This window comes from Leptinotarsa decemlineata, unplaced genomic scaffold, assembly GCF_025532065.1.
Source record: "Leptinotarsa decemlineata unplaced genomic scaffold, Ldec_3_MD MMD2_tig00026354_RagTag_RagTag, whole genome shotgun sequence".
Taxonomy (NCBI): Eukaryota; Metazoa; Arthropoda; class Insecta; order Coleoptera; family Chrysomelidae; genus Leptinotarsa; species Leptinotarsa decemlineata.
Window position 1 is genome coordinate 15182447 of NW_027412702.1, and position 15929 is coordinate 15198375.

The 15929-nt window shown below is 33.0% G+C and overlaps 3 protein-coding genes across 3 annotated transcripts in view; 1 reads left to right on the forward strand and 2 right to left on the reverse strand.

Moving 5' to 3' along the window:
- The window catches only part of LOC111505568 (uncharacterized), a 32069-nt gene extending 25530 nt beyond the window's left edge, over window positions 1–6539 (reverse strand). Inside the window, exon 1 of the mRNA XM_074184420.1 lies at window positions 6256–6539. Coding sequence (XP_074040521.1) covers window positions 6256–6390 — 135 coding nt within the window. The 5' untranslated portion in view covers window positions 6391–6539. The remainder of the gene's footprint in view (window positions 1–6255) is intronic.
- The window catches only part of LOC111505566 (uncharacterized), a 55604-nt gene that overhangs the window by 27611 nt on the left and 12064 nt on the right, over window positions 1–15929 (forward strand). The gene's annotated exons all lie outside the window — the stretch shown is intronic.
- LOC111505564 (uncharacterized) overlaps window positions 14262–15929 on the reverse strand; it is a 48532-nt gene continuing 46864 nt past the window's right edge. Inside the window, exon 13 of the mRNA XM_074184419.1 lies at window positions 14262–14822. The gene's annotated coding sequence lies outside the window, so the exon portion shown is untranslated. The remainder of the gene's footprint in view (window positions 14823–15929) is intronic.

Genomic DNA, 15929 nt, shown 5'->3' on the forward strand with positions numbered 1-15929 from the left:
TGGTCGACCTACAGAAATCCAGGACGAGTATTTTAGGAAAAACGGCACGTGGATGCACGTTGTTTGTACAGAAGAACTGAGCATCAGCTTCTATGCGGCGTTCAATGGTTTTAAAACGTATGGAAAATGCCAAAGAGATCAAAAAGTAGATACCCCACGATGTGATTTGTGATTGTGAGGAAATCAACGAAATGTACCAAAAAGTGCGTCAGCAACAGCCGGCACTGGCCAACAGAAGAGGTCCAATCCCCAATCCCAGCTCCACGACAATCAAACGAATTGAGCTTCGAAGTTCTGCCTCACACACCATAGAATAGAATAGAACTTCCACTGTAAATAGGAACATCACACAAACACATGAATATACATATACCTCCTTAGGCTCATCCTACACGACAAATAGTAAAAAAATACCTATAATACAAGTATATACAGGGTGTTAATCAAGTATGTACCAGAAATTTAACAGACGATTCTTTAGGTAATTTTAGGACGAAATATTCTTATAAACATTGGTCCGCAAATCCTTCGTTCTCAAGATACAGGGTGTTGAAATGAAAATAAAATTTAAAAAAAAGTTATTCGTAAATATCTTAAATATCTTTTACCTAATTTTTTTTGTAATTTGGCAATGGTATTTTTAACATTAAGGAGCTAATTTATCCCGAACGTGATTCAATTCATCAAGTCCAGTGGCGTCTCGAGCGGGATTTATACGAATATTTTTGACTTAAAAATGTACGCCACTGACTTTTTTGCAATCTTTATCATTTCTTTGGATTAAGCAATTAGAAATACAACTTTTTGTCTCTTGAATTTTTTTCGTATCTTGCTTAGTTTTTAAGAAAAAAAGTCGACCGAAATGCATATCCCTGGACCTCACAAGAAATAATATGGGGAATTAAATGTTTCTTTTGGAAATTAGTATTTTTACAATTTTTCATTACTAATTATGTATCAATAACAACAAATATTAAATAACATTAACATCTAGACTAACGAATTGCACTAAAGTAAGTGTTGGAAATGGCCTCCTTCGGCTTCAATACAACCGTCTAGGCCGCCGCATCATTGAATTTCGCACTCTTCTGAAAATACCTGGCGTATGTACCACATACGGAATCTTTCCATGACTGGAATTTCTTCTAAAAGTCCAGGTAAAACAAATTCTAAAAACCTTCGGTATTCTTCTCCATTAAGTCTAGGTGGAAGGAAGTGAGGCCCAATGAGATGGTCACCGACAATTCCAACCCAAATATTAAAAGAAAACTGTTCTTGAAAATTATTTTCTATCAAGGCGTGTGGATTGTTTTCGGCCCAAATGTGCCTGTTGTGGAAGTTAATAATTGAATTGCGAGAAAAACAAGTTTCATCTGTAAACAATATTCGACTTAGAAAACCTGGATTTCTTCTTATTTTACCGCGTAACCAATTAGAAAAAGCTAGTCTTACAGGCAAATCTCTGGGCAATAGAGCTTGCACACTTTGCATGTGATAGGGATATAGCTGCTGGGCTCTTAAAATCTGCCACACTGTGACATGGGTAATATTCAGTTCTTCAGCTATTTTCGAGTACTGGTATGAGGATTTACTTCAATCTCATTTAAAACAGCTTCTTCAATTTGAACTCTTCGTACCGTTGCAGGCCTCCCAATGACAACCTTTGATCTTTTAAAGCTGCCTGTTTCAGATAGTCGTGCATGGAGACGTAAGAAAGTTCTTCAATTAGGCACTACACGCTGAGGAAATCTTTCATGGTAAATGCGTCTTGCAGCATTCGAGTTTCCGTGATCCATTCCATAACAGAAATGCATATCTGCCATTTCACTGTTAGTAAATTGAACCATGTTTTACAAAAATGGTTCGAAAAATAACCACTAAACACACTTTTCATAACATTTATAAATTAAAAGCTTATAAAGTTGACAACAACTGTCAAGTTGTTTATTAAATGCGGCAATCGTTTTCCAAGGCAACTCTTGATTATTATTTATGGTATTTTCAGAAGAGTGCGAAATTCAATGATGCGGCGGCTAGACGGTTGTATTGAAGCCGAAGGAGGCCATTTCCTACACTTAATATAGTGCAATTCGTTACTCTTGATGTTAATGTTATTTAATATTTGTTGTTATTGTTACATAATTAGTAATGAAAAATTGTAAAAATAATAATTTCCAAAAGAAACATTTAATTCCTCATATTATTCCTTGTGGGGTCCAGGGATATGCAATTAGGTCGACTTTTTTTTCTTGAAAACTAAGCAAGATACGAAAAAAAATTCAAGAGGCAAAAAAGTTGTATTTCTAATTGCTTAATCCAAAAAAATAATAAAAATTGCACAAAAGTCAGTGGCGTACATTTTTATGTCAAAAATATTCGTTCAAATCCCGCTCGAGACGCCACTGGACTTAATAAATTGAATCACGTTCGGGCTAAATAAGCTCCTTAATGTTGTAAATACCATTGCCAAATTACAACAAAATTAGGTGAAGGATATTTAAGATATTTACGAATAACTTTTTTTTTAATTTTTATTTGAACACCCTGTATCTTGAGAACGAAGGATTTGCGGACCCATGTTTATATGAACATTTCGTCTTGAAATTACCTAAAGAATCGTCTATTAAATTTCTGGTACATACTTAATTACTACCGTGTATAAAAAAAAGAGTATATACACAAGTATAGTGTAGTATACTATACAATTGTCTAAAATTGATAAAAATCACACTGAACCTCAGTGGAGGTGTCGTTCCAAGGAGCTTTGAGAAATTTATTGATGAAATAAAAACAATATTTTAATATTAGCACTTTGAATTTTCTCTCAAATAAACCTAGAGGAAGTTGTTTCAAACTTGTTGTATAACTGCAGTTTAGGTGAGTTATTCCTGGACACGTCAAGTCGATAAAAAGGTATTCTGAACAGATTAGCTGATCTCGTATTATGATTATGAGATTCTAGTACGTTCGAATAACAATGTCTGTTTTTGTGAATATCTATCACGGCATAATAGACAAACAGGCAAGATACTACCCAGACCCTTCTCCAACCTACTACCATCTTTTCAAGCATTTCGATGACTTTCTCATTGGTGGAACCTTCGTCAATTAGGACCAGACAAAAGCGGCCTTCGTCGATTTCATCGAATCCCGAGCACCTATTTTTTATGCTGACGCGATCAATTGATATGTGTTACATTGGCAAAAGTGCACTGAGCAGACTCATAAAAACGGACAGAACTTTCGAAACAACCTGATAGTTGCATTTTCTTTTTTGCGTTTTGAAATTTTGTATAAAGCACATATGTTGAAAAGGTAAATTGAATCTTAACTTCATATAAGAGGAAAAAAATGAGAGTGTGTTTTATAATAGAAACATTCAAGTAATCTTGAATATAATTTATTACTCAAAATAACTCGGTAAACTTAAAATGGTCATTTAGCTTATTCAATGGCAGGCCTTGTCCAATCCTTCTTCGAATCTGTTTTGGTGTTTTAAAAATGTATCCATATCTCGTACCAAGATGATTGTAAACCCAAAACAAATTATATTTTGTGTTAGTAAAGGACCCGGACACTGTTGTATTACTACGAGGTTAAAAGCTTTTTGAAATAAAATTCTCTGTGTGTAATGACAGATGAGTGTGGATGTTTTTTTGGACAGAACATGGGTGTGTGAATAGGAAGTGAAGAAATATAATAAATATTGAATAGAATCAGTCAACAGTTTGGAGTATATTGAATGATAATTCTTTCGTATGAATTTTCATTAATTTTTTTCTTAGTAATATAAGTCAGATGTATATTTTTGTAATACCTCTGCCAGATTAAAAACAATTAATCACATTTTTATTTCCTGGATGATATTCGTTCCACTTTATGCGTAGTGTGAGGTTGTTGCCAAATAGTTGACCTTTCATTTAAATTTTAAATATGTCTTTTGTGTTCATTTCTACAGCAATCATCACAGAGCGCTAATTACATAATTGAATCGACATATGACCTATAAGCGGTACATTACGCTTTCCAAAGAAAAGGAGATTCTCATTCTGGAAATTCCCGTATTTGTATAAAATAGGCTTGGAGTAATGATAATAATGAATCGTCTATATACATATCTCTAACAAGTAATTGATAAAATATAATTGATAGAACGTACATAAGGGTGATGTTTTATCTCAGTGGCAGTTCGTGAATATGCATTTATTCAAAGCAACTTATTTCGAATATTGTATTTGATTGTACGGAAACAACTTTTTACCAGATTACGAATCCACCGTGAAATTTGCAAGAAAATGTGGACAGCTTACCTCATGACGGGTGATTATTTTTGTTTATTAATTAATTAAACGGTTTTATTTAGCCTGCCCTGTTTGCTTGGATCAAATTAAGTAATTGAAGTTTGACCCCCTTCCTGTTAACAAATTGATCTGATATTTGGTACACACATTTAGTTTTGATGACAATACAATTCAATAAATTCTGTGTCATTATAAATCCAAGATGGCGGCAGCTACAAAATGGCGGATTACATATTGTTTCACAACTACCTCAATATGGGTATCAAATGACAGGTTTTGACCAGTAGAATAGTAGTACACTTTGGAAAAGATGCAAATCCAAGATGGCCGCAGTTACAAAATGGCGGATAACATACTTTTTTACAACTACCTCAGTATGGGTATCAGATGATAGTGTTTGACTAGTAGAATATTAGTACACTTTGAAGAAGATGCAAATTCAAGACGGCCACAGCTACAAAATGGCGGATTACATATTACCTTGTAGTACTGAGGCATTATATGAATGAGAAGAATTGAGTAACAAAATTAGAAAGTAAAAACTTGAAAATGAAATAATAAAAAAATGTTCAATAGCTTTATTGAAAAAAAAGATAATAATGATGTAGGTAATGTACTAAAAACTAAAAAATGATTCGGAAGGTCCTAGGTAGCAGTCATCACATCACTGTCTTCAGCAATCTACGGTATTGATCAGATCAAAATAATAATAAAATCGTTGGGCATAGTGTTCACATATTTACTCATGTTTCTCTACGGCTAACGATTTTTATTATTTTTTCATATGATAAATTTCGTAGATTGCTCAGGCGAGTGGTGTGATGACTGCTAGCACCTTCCGGATTATTTTTTATTTTTTAGTACATTATCGACATTCATTATTATCTTTTTTTTTCTCATAAAACCCGTTTGACATAAAAAAAAATATATGAACTGCTGACCACAATAAACGCAAACATTTTTTGCAAAAATCGACCTTTTATATGTGTAAAATGAAATTAGATATTCTAGTTCGGTTTTTATACAAATGTTACACCAAAAACCAGTGTGGATAAAATTAGAAAATATACATTTTTATTACTTTTTTTATACTTTCAATTTAACTTTTGAATATGAATGTTCAATAGTTTTTAGTTTATTAGTTTATGATTCTAATTATCGCCGAATTTAAAAAAAACAACACATTTTCAGGATAAAAACAAAAAAATCAATTTGAATCATGCCAACACTGATAGAAACTTGAGAAGTTTTTTCTTTTTTCTCTTTTCAATTATATTTTCAGAATGCATAACCATACAAATTTTTTCATCGACCTTTTTTGTGTATATTTTACCTTATAATGGAGAACTTTATACAAGTGTAGAAAGGGCAAACTTTTCAGTTTACTAAAGTTTACTTCGACAGATGTCGAAGAAGTTGAGAAATAAATAGTCAGCAAAGGAATAACTTCAAATATCTTTGCAATTTTTTGTCCATTTCTGAAGATGGAGGCAAATTTTGGCCTCCGAAACGTGAAGATAAGTATTGTATTATTTCTTAGCAATTTTTTTGATAGGCAAAATTCTTAAATACGACAAGTTGCTGATAAATAGAACATTTTTCTTTGTGAAAAATACTTTGATTTGACGCAGTAACTTATTGGGGTAAACTAAAAAGTTTACCCTTTCTATACTTGTATAAAGTTCTCCATTATAATTTTTATATTTTTCAGATTGTGGAAGGTAAAAATACTCAAAAGAAGGTCGGTGAAAAACAAAAAATTACTTTCGTTGAATACATACAAATCATATTATGTATTTCAGTTTAATTTTTTAAAAGTAAAAATTTGTTGTTCATATAATCCCTATATTTTCAAATCTGAGTTTATTTGAAAAATCAACCGATTTTAATCGTGATACGAATCACTTCATGAAAATCAACCCCAGTTTCGTCCCTCGAGTCGACCGCCACCTACCTGTTGCTGGATCGCACTCTGAAACTTGTTGACCGTCGCCGAATTCTTGTGAACGCTCGGCGAAGCTTCGCAACAACAATACACCAACAAGTTGTTGACGCAAAAAAACCAAAGAAACATTTTCCTGCGCTTCATGGCGCCGATATTTTTCTTTTGCACGCACTATTCGAAAAACTGTATAAAGTTCTTTCTTCGGCCGCCCAGCGCGAAACCGCGTCCGGATCAAGATCAAGGATCAAAACGTGTGAAGTCTCTCTCGCGATTGCGGTAGGTTCTGAGACGTTATGACTCCGTTCGCGGCTGCTGCGGTCACTTGGAGCACGCTCTCGGGGGACGTCTTCGTAGGCCGGTCAACGGGGGAATTAATGGTCTCGGGTGGGATCTCTTGGCCGGAACGCTTTTTCGCGATTACCGAAATTGATACCACAAAACCTCAAAAGTTTATCGTTGAATATTTCAACAAAAAACTTTGTTATTTAGCAATACGTACCATATGAGCAACCCAGCATGACAAAAACAAGATTCCGTAGTTGCTGGTTGCTCGATAGGAATTGCTCAAAATTAACAAAGTTTGAGTTGAAAAAAAAGAACATTCATCTGGGAAAATGTCCGGGTCGAGTGGTATTGGTAAATATTTCCTGAAATATTCGTTTGTCTGTTACCAATCTATAGATAGGGAAATAATAATATACAGATAGATATACAGATATATATATATATATATATATATATATATATATATATATATATATATACAGATATATATATATATATATATATATATATATATATATATACAGATATATATATATATATATATATATATATATATATATATATATATATATATATATATATATATATATATATATATATATATATATATATATATATATTGATTGAGTATTTCAATATTAAATTCTACAAAAAGGATTTGAAGCTTTATATCTTTTATAAATTATATGCGAGCGCTTTCGACAGTTGGTAGTACTGTCATCTTCTGGCACTCCTCAAACTGAGGTACTACCAACTGTCGAAAGCGCTCGCAGATAATTTATAGAAGATATAAAGCTTCAAATCCTTTTTGTAGAATTTAATATTGAAATATATATATATATATAGATAGATATTCAGATAGGACATAATAATGGTTATAACGCTGTCAGAAAACAAAGCCTCAAATTTACGTATAGAATAATATACCCCAGATCAAACAATCAGAAATCAAAAAATTTGTAATACTAACATATTTTGGTAAAAGGACACAGACAATTGCGGAATTTTTCAGAAAAAACAATATGGCAGTGGCATTCAGCCCAAAGATAAAGAGGACATTAGAATAAATGATAAATACTAGTACTATGTTACTGTATCACTGCTGTTCCAATGTTTTATCAGAATCAACGAAGTTAGGCTTGCGCAGCGTAATAGAACAGCGCTTTCAAAAAATTGTTCTGCAGCGCCATCTAGTGGCGAGTTACAGAAAAAATTGATGGCCTAAAAACCTTCTCTATGAAAAATTACTTATACATGTCAAGTTTTATCACGATCGGTTGAGCGATGTAGAAGTTTATCACTTACCAACCAACCAACCAACTAACCAACCAACCAACCAACAAACATCCATTTTTATATATTAAATTACATGAATCCATAGAAGGAATGAATCCTTGTGCGTGGTATGCAATTATAAAATAAAATAAAATACATATATTTATAGTCAAAGTTAATCACATTGTGCACTCCTAAAGTTGGCGGCACTGTCAAAGGCCAAAAAAACCAATACATATAAATGTAACGGCAGCGAACTAGTCCACGTGGCCTGTAGACTTGGCGGTTCGTATTGGATAATTTTTACTAACCGAGTTTAATGATTGGCTGAGTCATGTTACGGTGACGAATAGAAATCGGGAATACGGGGATGGTTATCGCCGTCGTGTTCAGTTCAGGAACTGATCGCGATTTGAGAGTTGAAATTCGATATAGGTGCAGTTATAATTAATTAAAATTTTTGTTATCTGTTTAAAATGTTGCGTCCTTGAACAAGTACTAATAGTAATAACGAGTGTGATAACAACGCAGACTTTTTCCAGTGTAGTGATTCCAATAGCGATGGTGAATAATGCGGAAAAGAGATACCAGTAAATAAGATCTGGATGCATTTGAATATTGAAACACAGATCGTATGTTTCAATGTACATAAGAATCTACAACTAAAGTTTGGTTCTGAGGGAAACAAACTATTGCAAGCAACATCAGATTTGACCGAAATTCCTTTCTCAACTGTACGTAGAATAGTCTAAAACAAACCTTATGAACGCAAGACGCGATGTGATACAGGATTACCAAAACCTTTAGATGTTCATCTAATAAAATCATTGGAAAAACAATATACCACTGTTACCAAGCAATGAGATTTCTACAACTGAAATCATAAGGAAGAAATTAATTACTTCCAGCCATAACGTGAGCTGCTATGACAAAACTCTTCAGAATTGGATAAAGAAACTGCTGATCGGAAAATAATAAATGAGGGCACCGTCGGCAAGCGAATTGAATGCCCTTCAAAATGATGTGCCACTTGACCCCCCTTTCCATTTGAAATTCTGAGGGTAACATCCACCCCTCCTAGGGGGTTGAACCCCGAGGGTTGAAAATATTCATTCAGAGTGTCCCCCTTGCAAATAAAGTTGACCTGTCTGACCATTTTTTCATATTATGTACTGGAAGGGAGATATTGAGGGTGGGAAGTTTTCAAATTGACACACTGTATAAATATATATATATATATATATATATATATATATATATATATATATATATATATATATATAGTCGGTAGCCAAGCGGTTCGGTGTGGGTGCTTTGTTCACTCACTCTAATTGACTGCCGTGCTGGTCGGTGGTTCAAGCCCTAGTCTGAACGATCGATCTTCACTTGCTACCGACAACCCGTGTTAGGAATCACACGTTAAAAGGTAAGACCTCGTTAATCCTTGGCTCGCACAAGTTTCGACTTCTGAGGGTTGTCGTTCGTAGGGGTGCGACAGCTGGTTAACGGAAAAACATATTTTAAACAGATTTTAAACAGATATATATGTTCTATATATATATATATATATATGTTCTATATATATATATATATATATATGTTCTATATATATATATATATATATATATATATATATGTTCTATATATATATATATATATATATATATATATATATATATATATATAAATATATATATATATATATATATATATATATATATATATATAAATATATATATATATATATAGAACGTATGAGTTGGATCTTTGCATATGAAGTGGTAAACTATTGAATCCTGTCGGTCCCTGAAACTCTAACGACTTTTGTCCTATAGATTTTGCAACAAGGGGTGCATATTCGTCGTGTACATATTATGTGTTATTTTGTTGAGTTCACTCTTTTCTTTGTATTGTTTGAGTAGCAGAGATTTATAAATAAGTTGTCTAGAACCCAGAATATTCGAGATTGTTTATAAAGCGCTTCGGTTGCATATCTTATTGTTTCGTTAAACATTAATTTTAGGAATCTTCTTTATATGACCTAACGTGGACGTAGATATATACGTTTTAGAGACACATCCCCAAATCTGAGGTCTAGTATGTACTGAAAGAAGTGAAATTTATATAAAAAACACCTTAATTTTCTTACGATGTAATCCACCTGGTGATTCCATCTTAGATGAGAGTCAAATATGACTCCAAGATATTTTAGGTGAGATACAGACTTGATTCGCAATTGGTTGTGGATTGTCAAGAAAATGAATTTTGGGAGGGAAGATTGGTAGCTGCAAAAAGGTGCAAAAACAGTTTTCCGATATTAAAGGTTAATTAATTTACTGCAATCAAACCAGTCTTTCATTACCTCTAGATCTTTTTCCGCCTTTTCTTGTTGGCTTCTTGCCAACTTTTTCCCGTATAAAATATCGCAGTGTCATCTACGAAACTTTCTTCTATTTTCACTTCAGTTCTTGGTTTTTTTAGATAACTTGTAAGAAATCTGTATGACGATTCTCTAAATTCCTATATCCTCCAGGATTTTAAGAAGTTTTTTTAATACCGATCGTTTGTTGTATTCACTCGACTGATTGTCTAAATCCCTTCCTAATATCTGAATACTATTCGAAAATATCTTACTAAAATTTTCAGTTTGGACTCCGTTAACTATATATAAGCACCCTTTAATGACTGGAAAGAAGCAAGACGAAAAATTATCTCACGATCAGTATTTGTCGAAGACACAACGATGCTTGAAAGATGCCGATGATTCATCGAAGATATGTTGGTCGAGAGTAAAATATACCAGTAGATTATCATTATTCATTTGATTTTTTATCGGAAGTTGCTTGTCTCAGAAGTAATTCTGATGGGGATAGGTAACGGTCGACGAAGCGTTTAAATGTTTCTGAACATTTTTGTTGAATATTTATTATATTCCACGAACGAAACAGACTCTTCCCTCGCCCACAAAAACCATTTTTATTCAATAAAAACCGACACGAATGCTATTGTTAAAAATAAAAATGTTCACATTATTTTGATACTTCATTCAATTTACCGGAACTTGTAATCTTTCATGATAGTTTATGATGCCATCAGAAATATTTTGTGCAGTTCTATTTTTATTTCTCTGTTGAATGCTGTCGAAATTTATTTTGAAGGTATTCCTCCTACACGCATGAGAAGTTATTCTGAAAGGGCTTTGCACATCAAAACGACCATTGTTCGAGATAATAATTTTAGAGACATTAAAAATCGTTCGTGCGTACGAAGTCGCTTCAGCGTTTTATTGGGCAACTCGCTAAATCGCGTCAAATATGTCTGACCAGATGACTACACATATTTAGGACGTTTGATATTGTCTGTTTCTGGTTGAATTTAACGTTCGTATTAATTCACACAACAGGTTGTTGAGTTGAATGTAACTACAGTTGTGACGACGAAAGAATACACATGCTTCATCAATAAAATACGCTGTATAACACTTTTTTCAGTCAGCAACCTTTTTTTATTTAAGTGAAACTTTTCGTTTGATCAAAGAGGGCTCTTGTTAGGGAAATAACTTTGCACTCTGTACATTGAAAAGGATAGCTATACAAACGTGAGAAGTCTTCAGTTTCTTAGATAATAAGATCGATTGATGACGTATTAGTATCGTTTGACACATTACATTCCGTTGTTTATTGAAAAGTTTTTACGGTTTTAATTTTTTTATACTAAGAAGATAATTGTTTTTACGGTAAGTAACCTAAAACTACACTGGGTATACACTATAGTGAATATAGTGTATACCCATATACACATAGACATATATTTGCACATATACCTACATATACACACATAATCACGCATACAGTCTGTAAGCCAAATAGAATAAATTAATTATTTCGGTTACTGTACATATTTAAAAAGAAAATCTCGAAACACTTCAAATGAAAGTTATATTTTGTCATTCTTCAACGTAAAAATGCCACCACTACCTTCAACCCCCTTTGCATGACAGGTACAACCCCAATTTTTTAAATGGGAAGTATAGTATATTCTAATTGGATGATATTGTTATCCAACATGTCCATCATTTGCTCACAAAAATAAGTTCTATCAAAATCGTTTTCCATGATCTCCTGAGTAGGTATCATTTTATAGGGATGCATTTCATTTTCTTTTAATATGTTTACTATCGATGTATGGCTAACATTGAATGTAGTGGATGCCTGTCTACTTGATGTATGTGGGTTTTCCTCAAACTCAAGCATCACATCTAATTTGAGTTCATCACTCATTGCATTGGCAGCTGTTTTTTTTTATCTGCCCCACATGACCAAGCTTGCGAAACTGCTTCTCTATTTTGCTTTGAGATATGGGCGGTAAATTAGGAAATTTCTCATGAAATAGGCGAGCTACTTCCTGTTATGTTCGGGTTTTAACTCCGTAACCAATCATTTGTAAAACTATTATTTTATACATGTATGTTAATGTAACCATTTGTCAGACTTGAAGTTAACGAACTTTAAACTCAAATTAAAATACTGACAACTAATGTTGTAATATACTAAACTGGTTGACAAGGCGTTTTGAACTAACGTTGCCACGGAAATTATTTACAGTTTTTTAAAGGATACCATTTAAAAAGAACATTGCTATGGTTTTTGCTTACTTTCTTATTATTAATACCTCAATATAAAATAAGTTAATTGTTGCAATAAACTTGATAGCGATAACATTTTTTAATAGAGAATGGGAATACTTCCTATTTGAAAAATTGGGGGTTGTAGGTACCTGACATTCGACGGGGGTATGTCAAATCATAATTAAAATTTGACGTGTTTCGGGATTTTGTTAAAATATGTACTGTAACCGAAATAAGGAATCTATTCCATTTGGCTTGTACACACTGTATATGGGTGCGTGCTTATAACAGATAAGTTTTTTGTTTTATTAATCAACTGAATCCATAAAAACGGCATACCTCATTGGTCGAAATTTTTGTGAGCTAAGAATCGACGAGGTCTTACTTTTTAAGTGCGATTCCTATTGCGATCAAAGAAAACACTCCTCTGAATCCAATTTTTCGTGTATGCGGTTAATAAAACAACAGAAGATTTTAGGAAAAAATCTTTCTGATTTTCTACTTCTTCATCGTTCATCGAAAAATGTGGAAAACTTCAAAAAAAAGCAAGAAAAAAAAATATAAAAACTTCATTAAGATATGTAAATCATACACAGAGGTTTTTTTCAGCTACAAAACTAGAAGAAAAATCCCATTCGAAACAACTACTTTCATTTGATCATTGAATTACGCGAAAATCACTTTCCCATTCAGTTTGTACTGGAAACATTCGTTATGAAATTGAAACATATATCATTAATAGAAACGCTGCATTATGTGATGTATGGAAGAGATATAACATGCCATTTGCGAATAAAATAGTCAGTGGGGTACTACGAAGTTTCGGTCAAGACACTTGTCTTATCATCGTTTTAGATAACATTACCAGGCGAGCACTAATTTCTTTCATAACATTACTTCATGTCACCATGACAGTACGTTTATACACATTCATACGGGTAATTTTATAAACTTTTCATAGTTCTATAATCTTTATTCACATGTTGTTGTTTTTTTGTTGTATATCTTCAATTCAGTTCATTTATTTACAACTTTATATTTTGTTGCGTAAAATTTTGAAAAATGTTTGTAAACATCAAAGAGCAATCTTTTAAACGCATATTTTATATGGAACAAAAGAACGCGTTGCCACAAATTATTTCCCACCGAACATAAATATTGAATCTTCAATATTCGTGATTCATCCTATTAAACAGGGGCTTATCAGATTTATTTGTAACGCTTAACCTAACATTTCAACTAATTCGTAAACTCGAAAGGGATGTTTGAACTTGATAAATAAGAAGAGACATGTACATTTATTAGTAACCGGCGGCGTCTTCAGTTTCTTTTGAGATCATCGAAATAAGTAAATAAAACAATCAACGACCAGATAAGAGATTCATAATGGGAAATAAATTACTTCCCCGTTGGATATTATTTGTCATTGTGTGATGCTGATATCTTTTAAGCTCAATGAAAATTTCCTCGGTTATGTCTTGATTATTATAAAACGAGCACTAATATTTATTAATGTTGTCTTTTGCTCTAAGCGACTTGCAGTAAAATATTGTCTCAACGAAGTTAATAATATTTTTAATATAAACGGTTGTCAGTTCGTCCCTAGTAACATCATCTGTAGACAGTGGCAATGCAATACCTTAATTTAATGTGGGCAAAGTACATTTCGCGACACCCTCTGATGGTGCAAAAAGAAGGGTTTATGAAATAAAAAACCCTTGACATCAAACAATTTTTTATTCACTAAAATGTTTACGTATGTATCTTTATGGAATAATAAATCAAATTACAAATTTAAAAAAACAAGACTTGAAAATAATAAAAAACGTCATGCCAAAATGTTTACTTATGTATTGTTTTGGAATATGAGCCCAAACACGTCAAGTTTCCGAAGAGTTGTGGATGCAGCATCAAATCAAAGTAAAAATGTTATTGTACATTGTACATACTTTTGAAAATATCGAATTTTTGCTTCGATCAGTGTTTTCGTTTTAAAACTATGTACCACTATTATTTATTCCCACATCAAACACTTTCAAAGATTATAATACAGGAACATGAAGCGAGAACGCGTCTGCATGTGATACTTTGGCTTTCTAGTAAAAGGAAGTCCCGATGTCTTTGACCTGGGATTCCCCGCCTTAGCAGCTTAACGTCAAGTAATGTTGCAAGTCGAAATGAAAACGAATGATCAGAAACGACAAAGATGAGAGTTGCAGTCCTCGTGGTTCTGGTTCCCTCTCAGTAGAAGATCTTCATGAAGCAAGAGCCGAATCGATCCCTGTACGAAACCCTTCATCACTTGGAAGGATCGATTGCAGCTTGAGAAAAGGTTCTTATGCAGATTCTGTGAAACATGTTCTTCCTTACGAATCAGTAGAGAGTTGTCCTGAAAATTTAGAAAAGAAAATTGGATTAGATAATTCAGAAAACACTTGCTACATGAATAGCATTTTACAAGTGTTGTTCATGACGAAGAATTTCAAGAACGAGGTTTTAATGATGATCGAGAACGAGAATGTTTCCTACTTATTCACCAAACTCAAACACCTATTCATGCAACTGCAGTTTCGTAAGAATATATCTTCTTTCCCTCCAACCGATTTCCTGGAGTTTCTGAAGTCCACTAGATACTCATTAGGACAACAAGAGGATTGTTCCGAATTATTGGGCTTCTTGTTGAATACTCTTCGTGAGCAAAACAATAACAGAATCAATACTCCCGACCTGAATTAATGTTGTAGAGTTTATTTCGTCTTGTGTATGTACACAGTGTTTGTCCGACACTGGTCAACATCAGATGTCCGATCTTGCGGTAGAATCTTCGCCAATCAGGACCAGGCAAAAAAGTCCTTCGTCGACTTCATCGAATCCTGAACTCGCAATTAACCGACTTGTGTAACGCTGGCAAAAGTGCACTGATTAAAATATCGCTTATTTGGATCAAATTGAATAAGTATTCACTGAGATATTACAGTTTGAAGAATTATAAAAATGGACAAAACTTTGAAACAACTTGAATGACTGCAAAGGGTTGAGTGATATATGGTGTGCGACATTATTCACCTATCAAATCAAAAATGATACTTTATGAGATTTTGGTGCTATTGAATTTCTATGATGCCTATTCTGTTTATAGCTCAGTATGGGAAAAAAATTTAGAAAGAGATTTTTTACCACATTATGGAAAACTGTTTGGAAAATATAAAAACATTTCATGCTGTCAATCTTACTGACTTCCTATTTACACCAGAAAATAACATTTCGCACAGATGTTCCTAATATCAACATGACACACAAGGAAGTACTATCTCTACTTTCTTTAGAATAAAAGTCTTCAGACGGTCTTATTGTTATCGAAACAATGAAATTTGAAACCGTAACTATTACAATTCAAAAAATAATAAATAGGTTTCTTACTAGTTAATGCCTATTTAAATTCGATTTTAACTCTTAGTTATAAAAGTACGTATTTACAATGCGTCCACGATAGGGA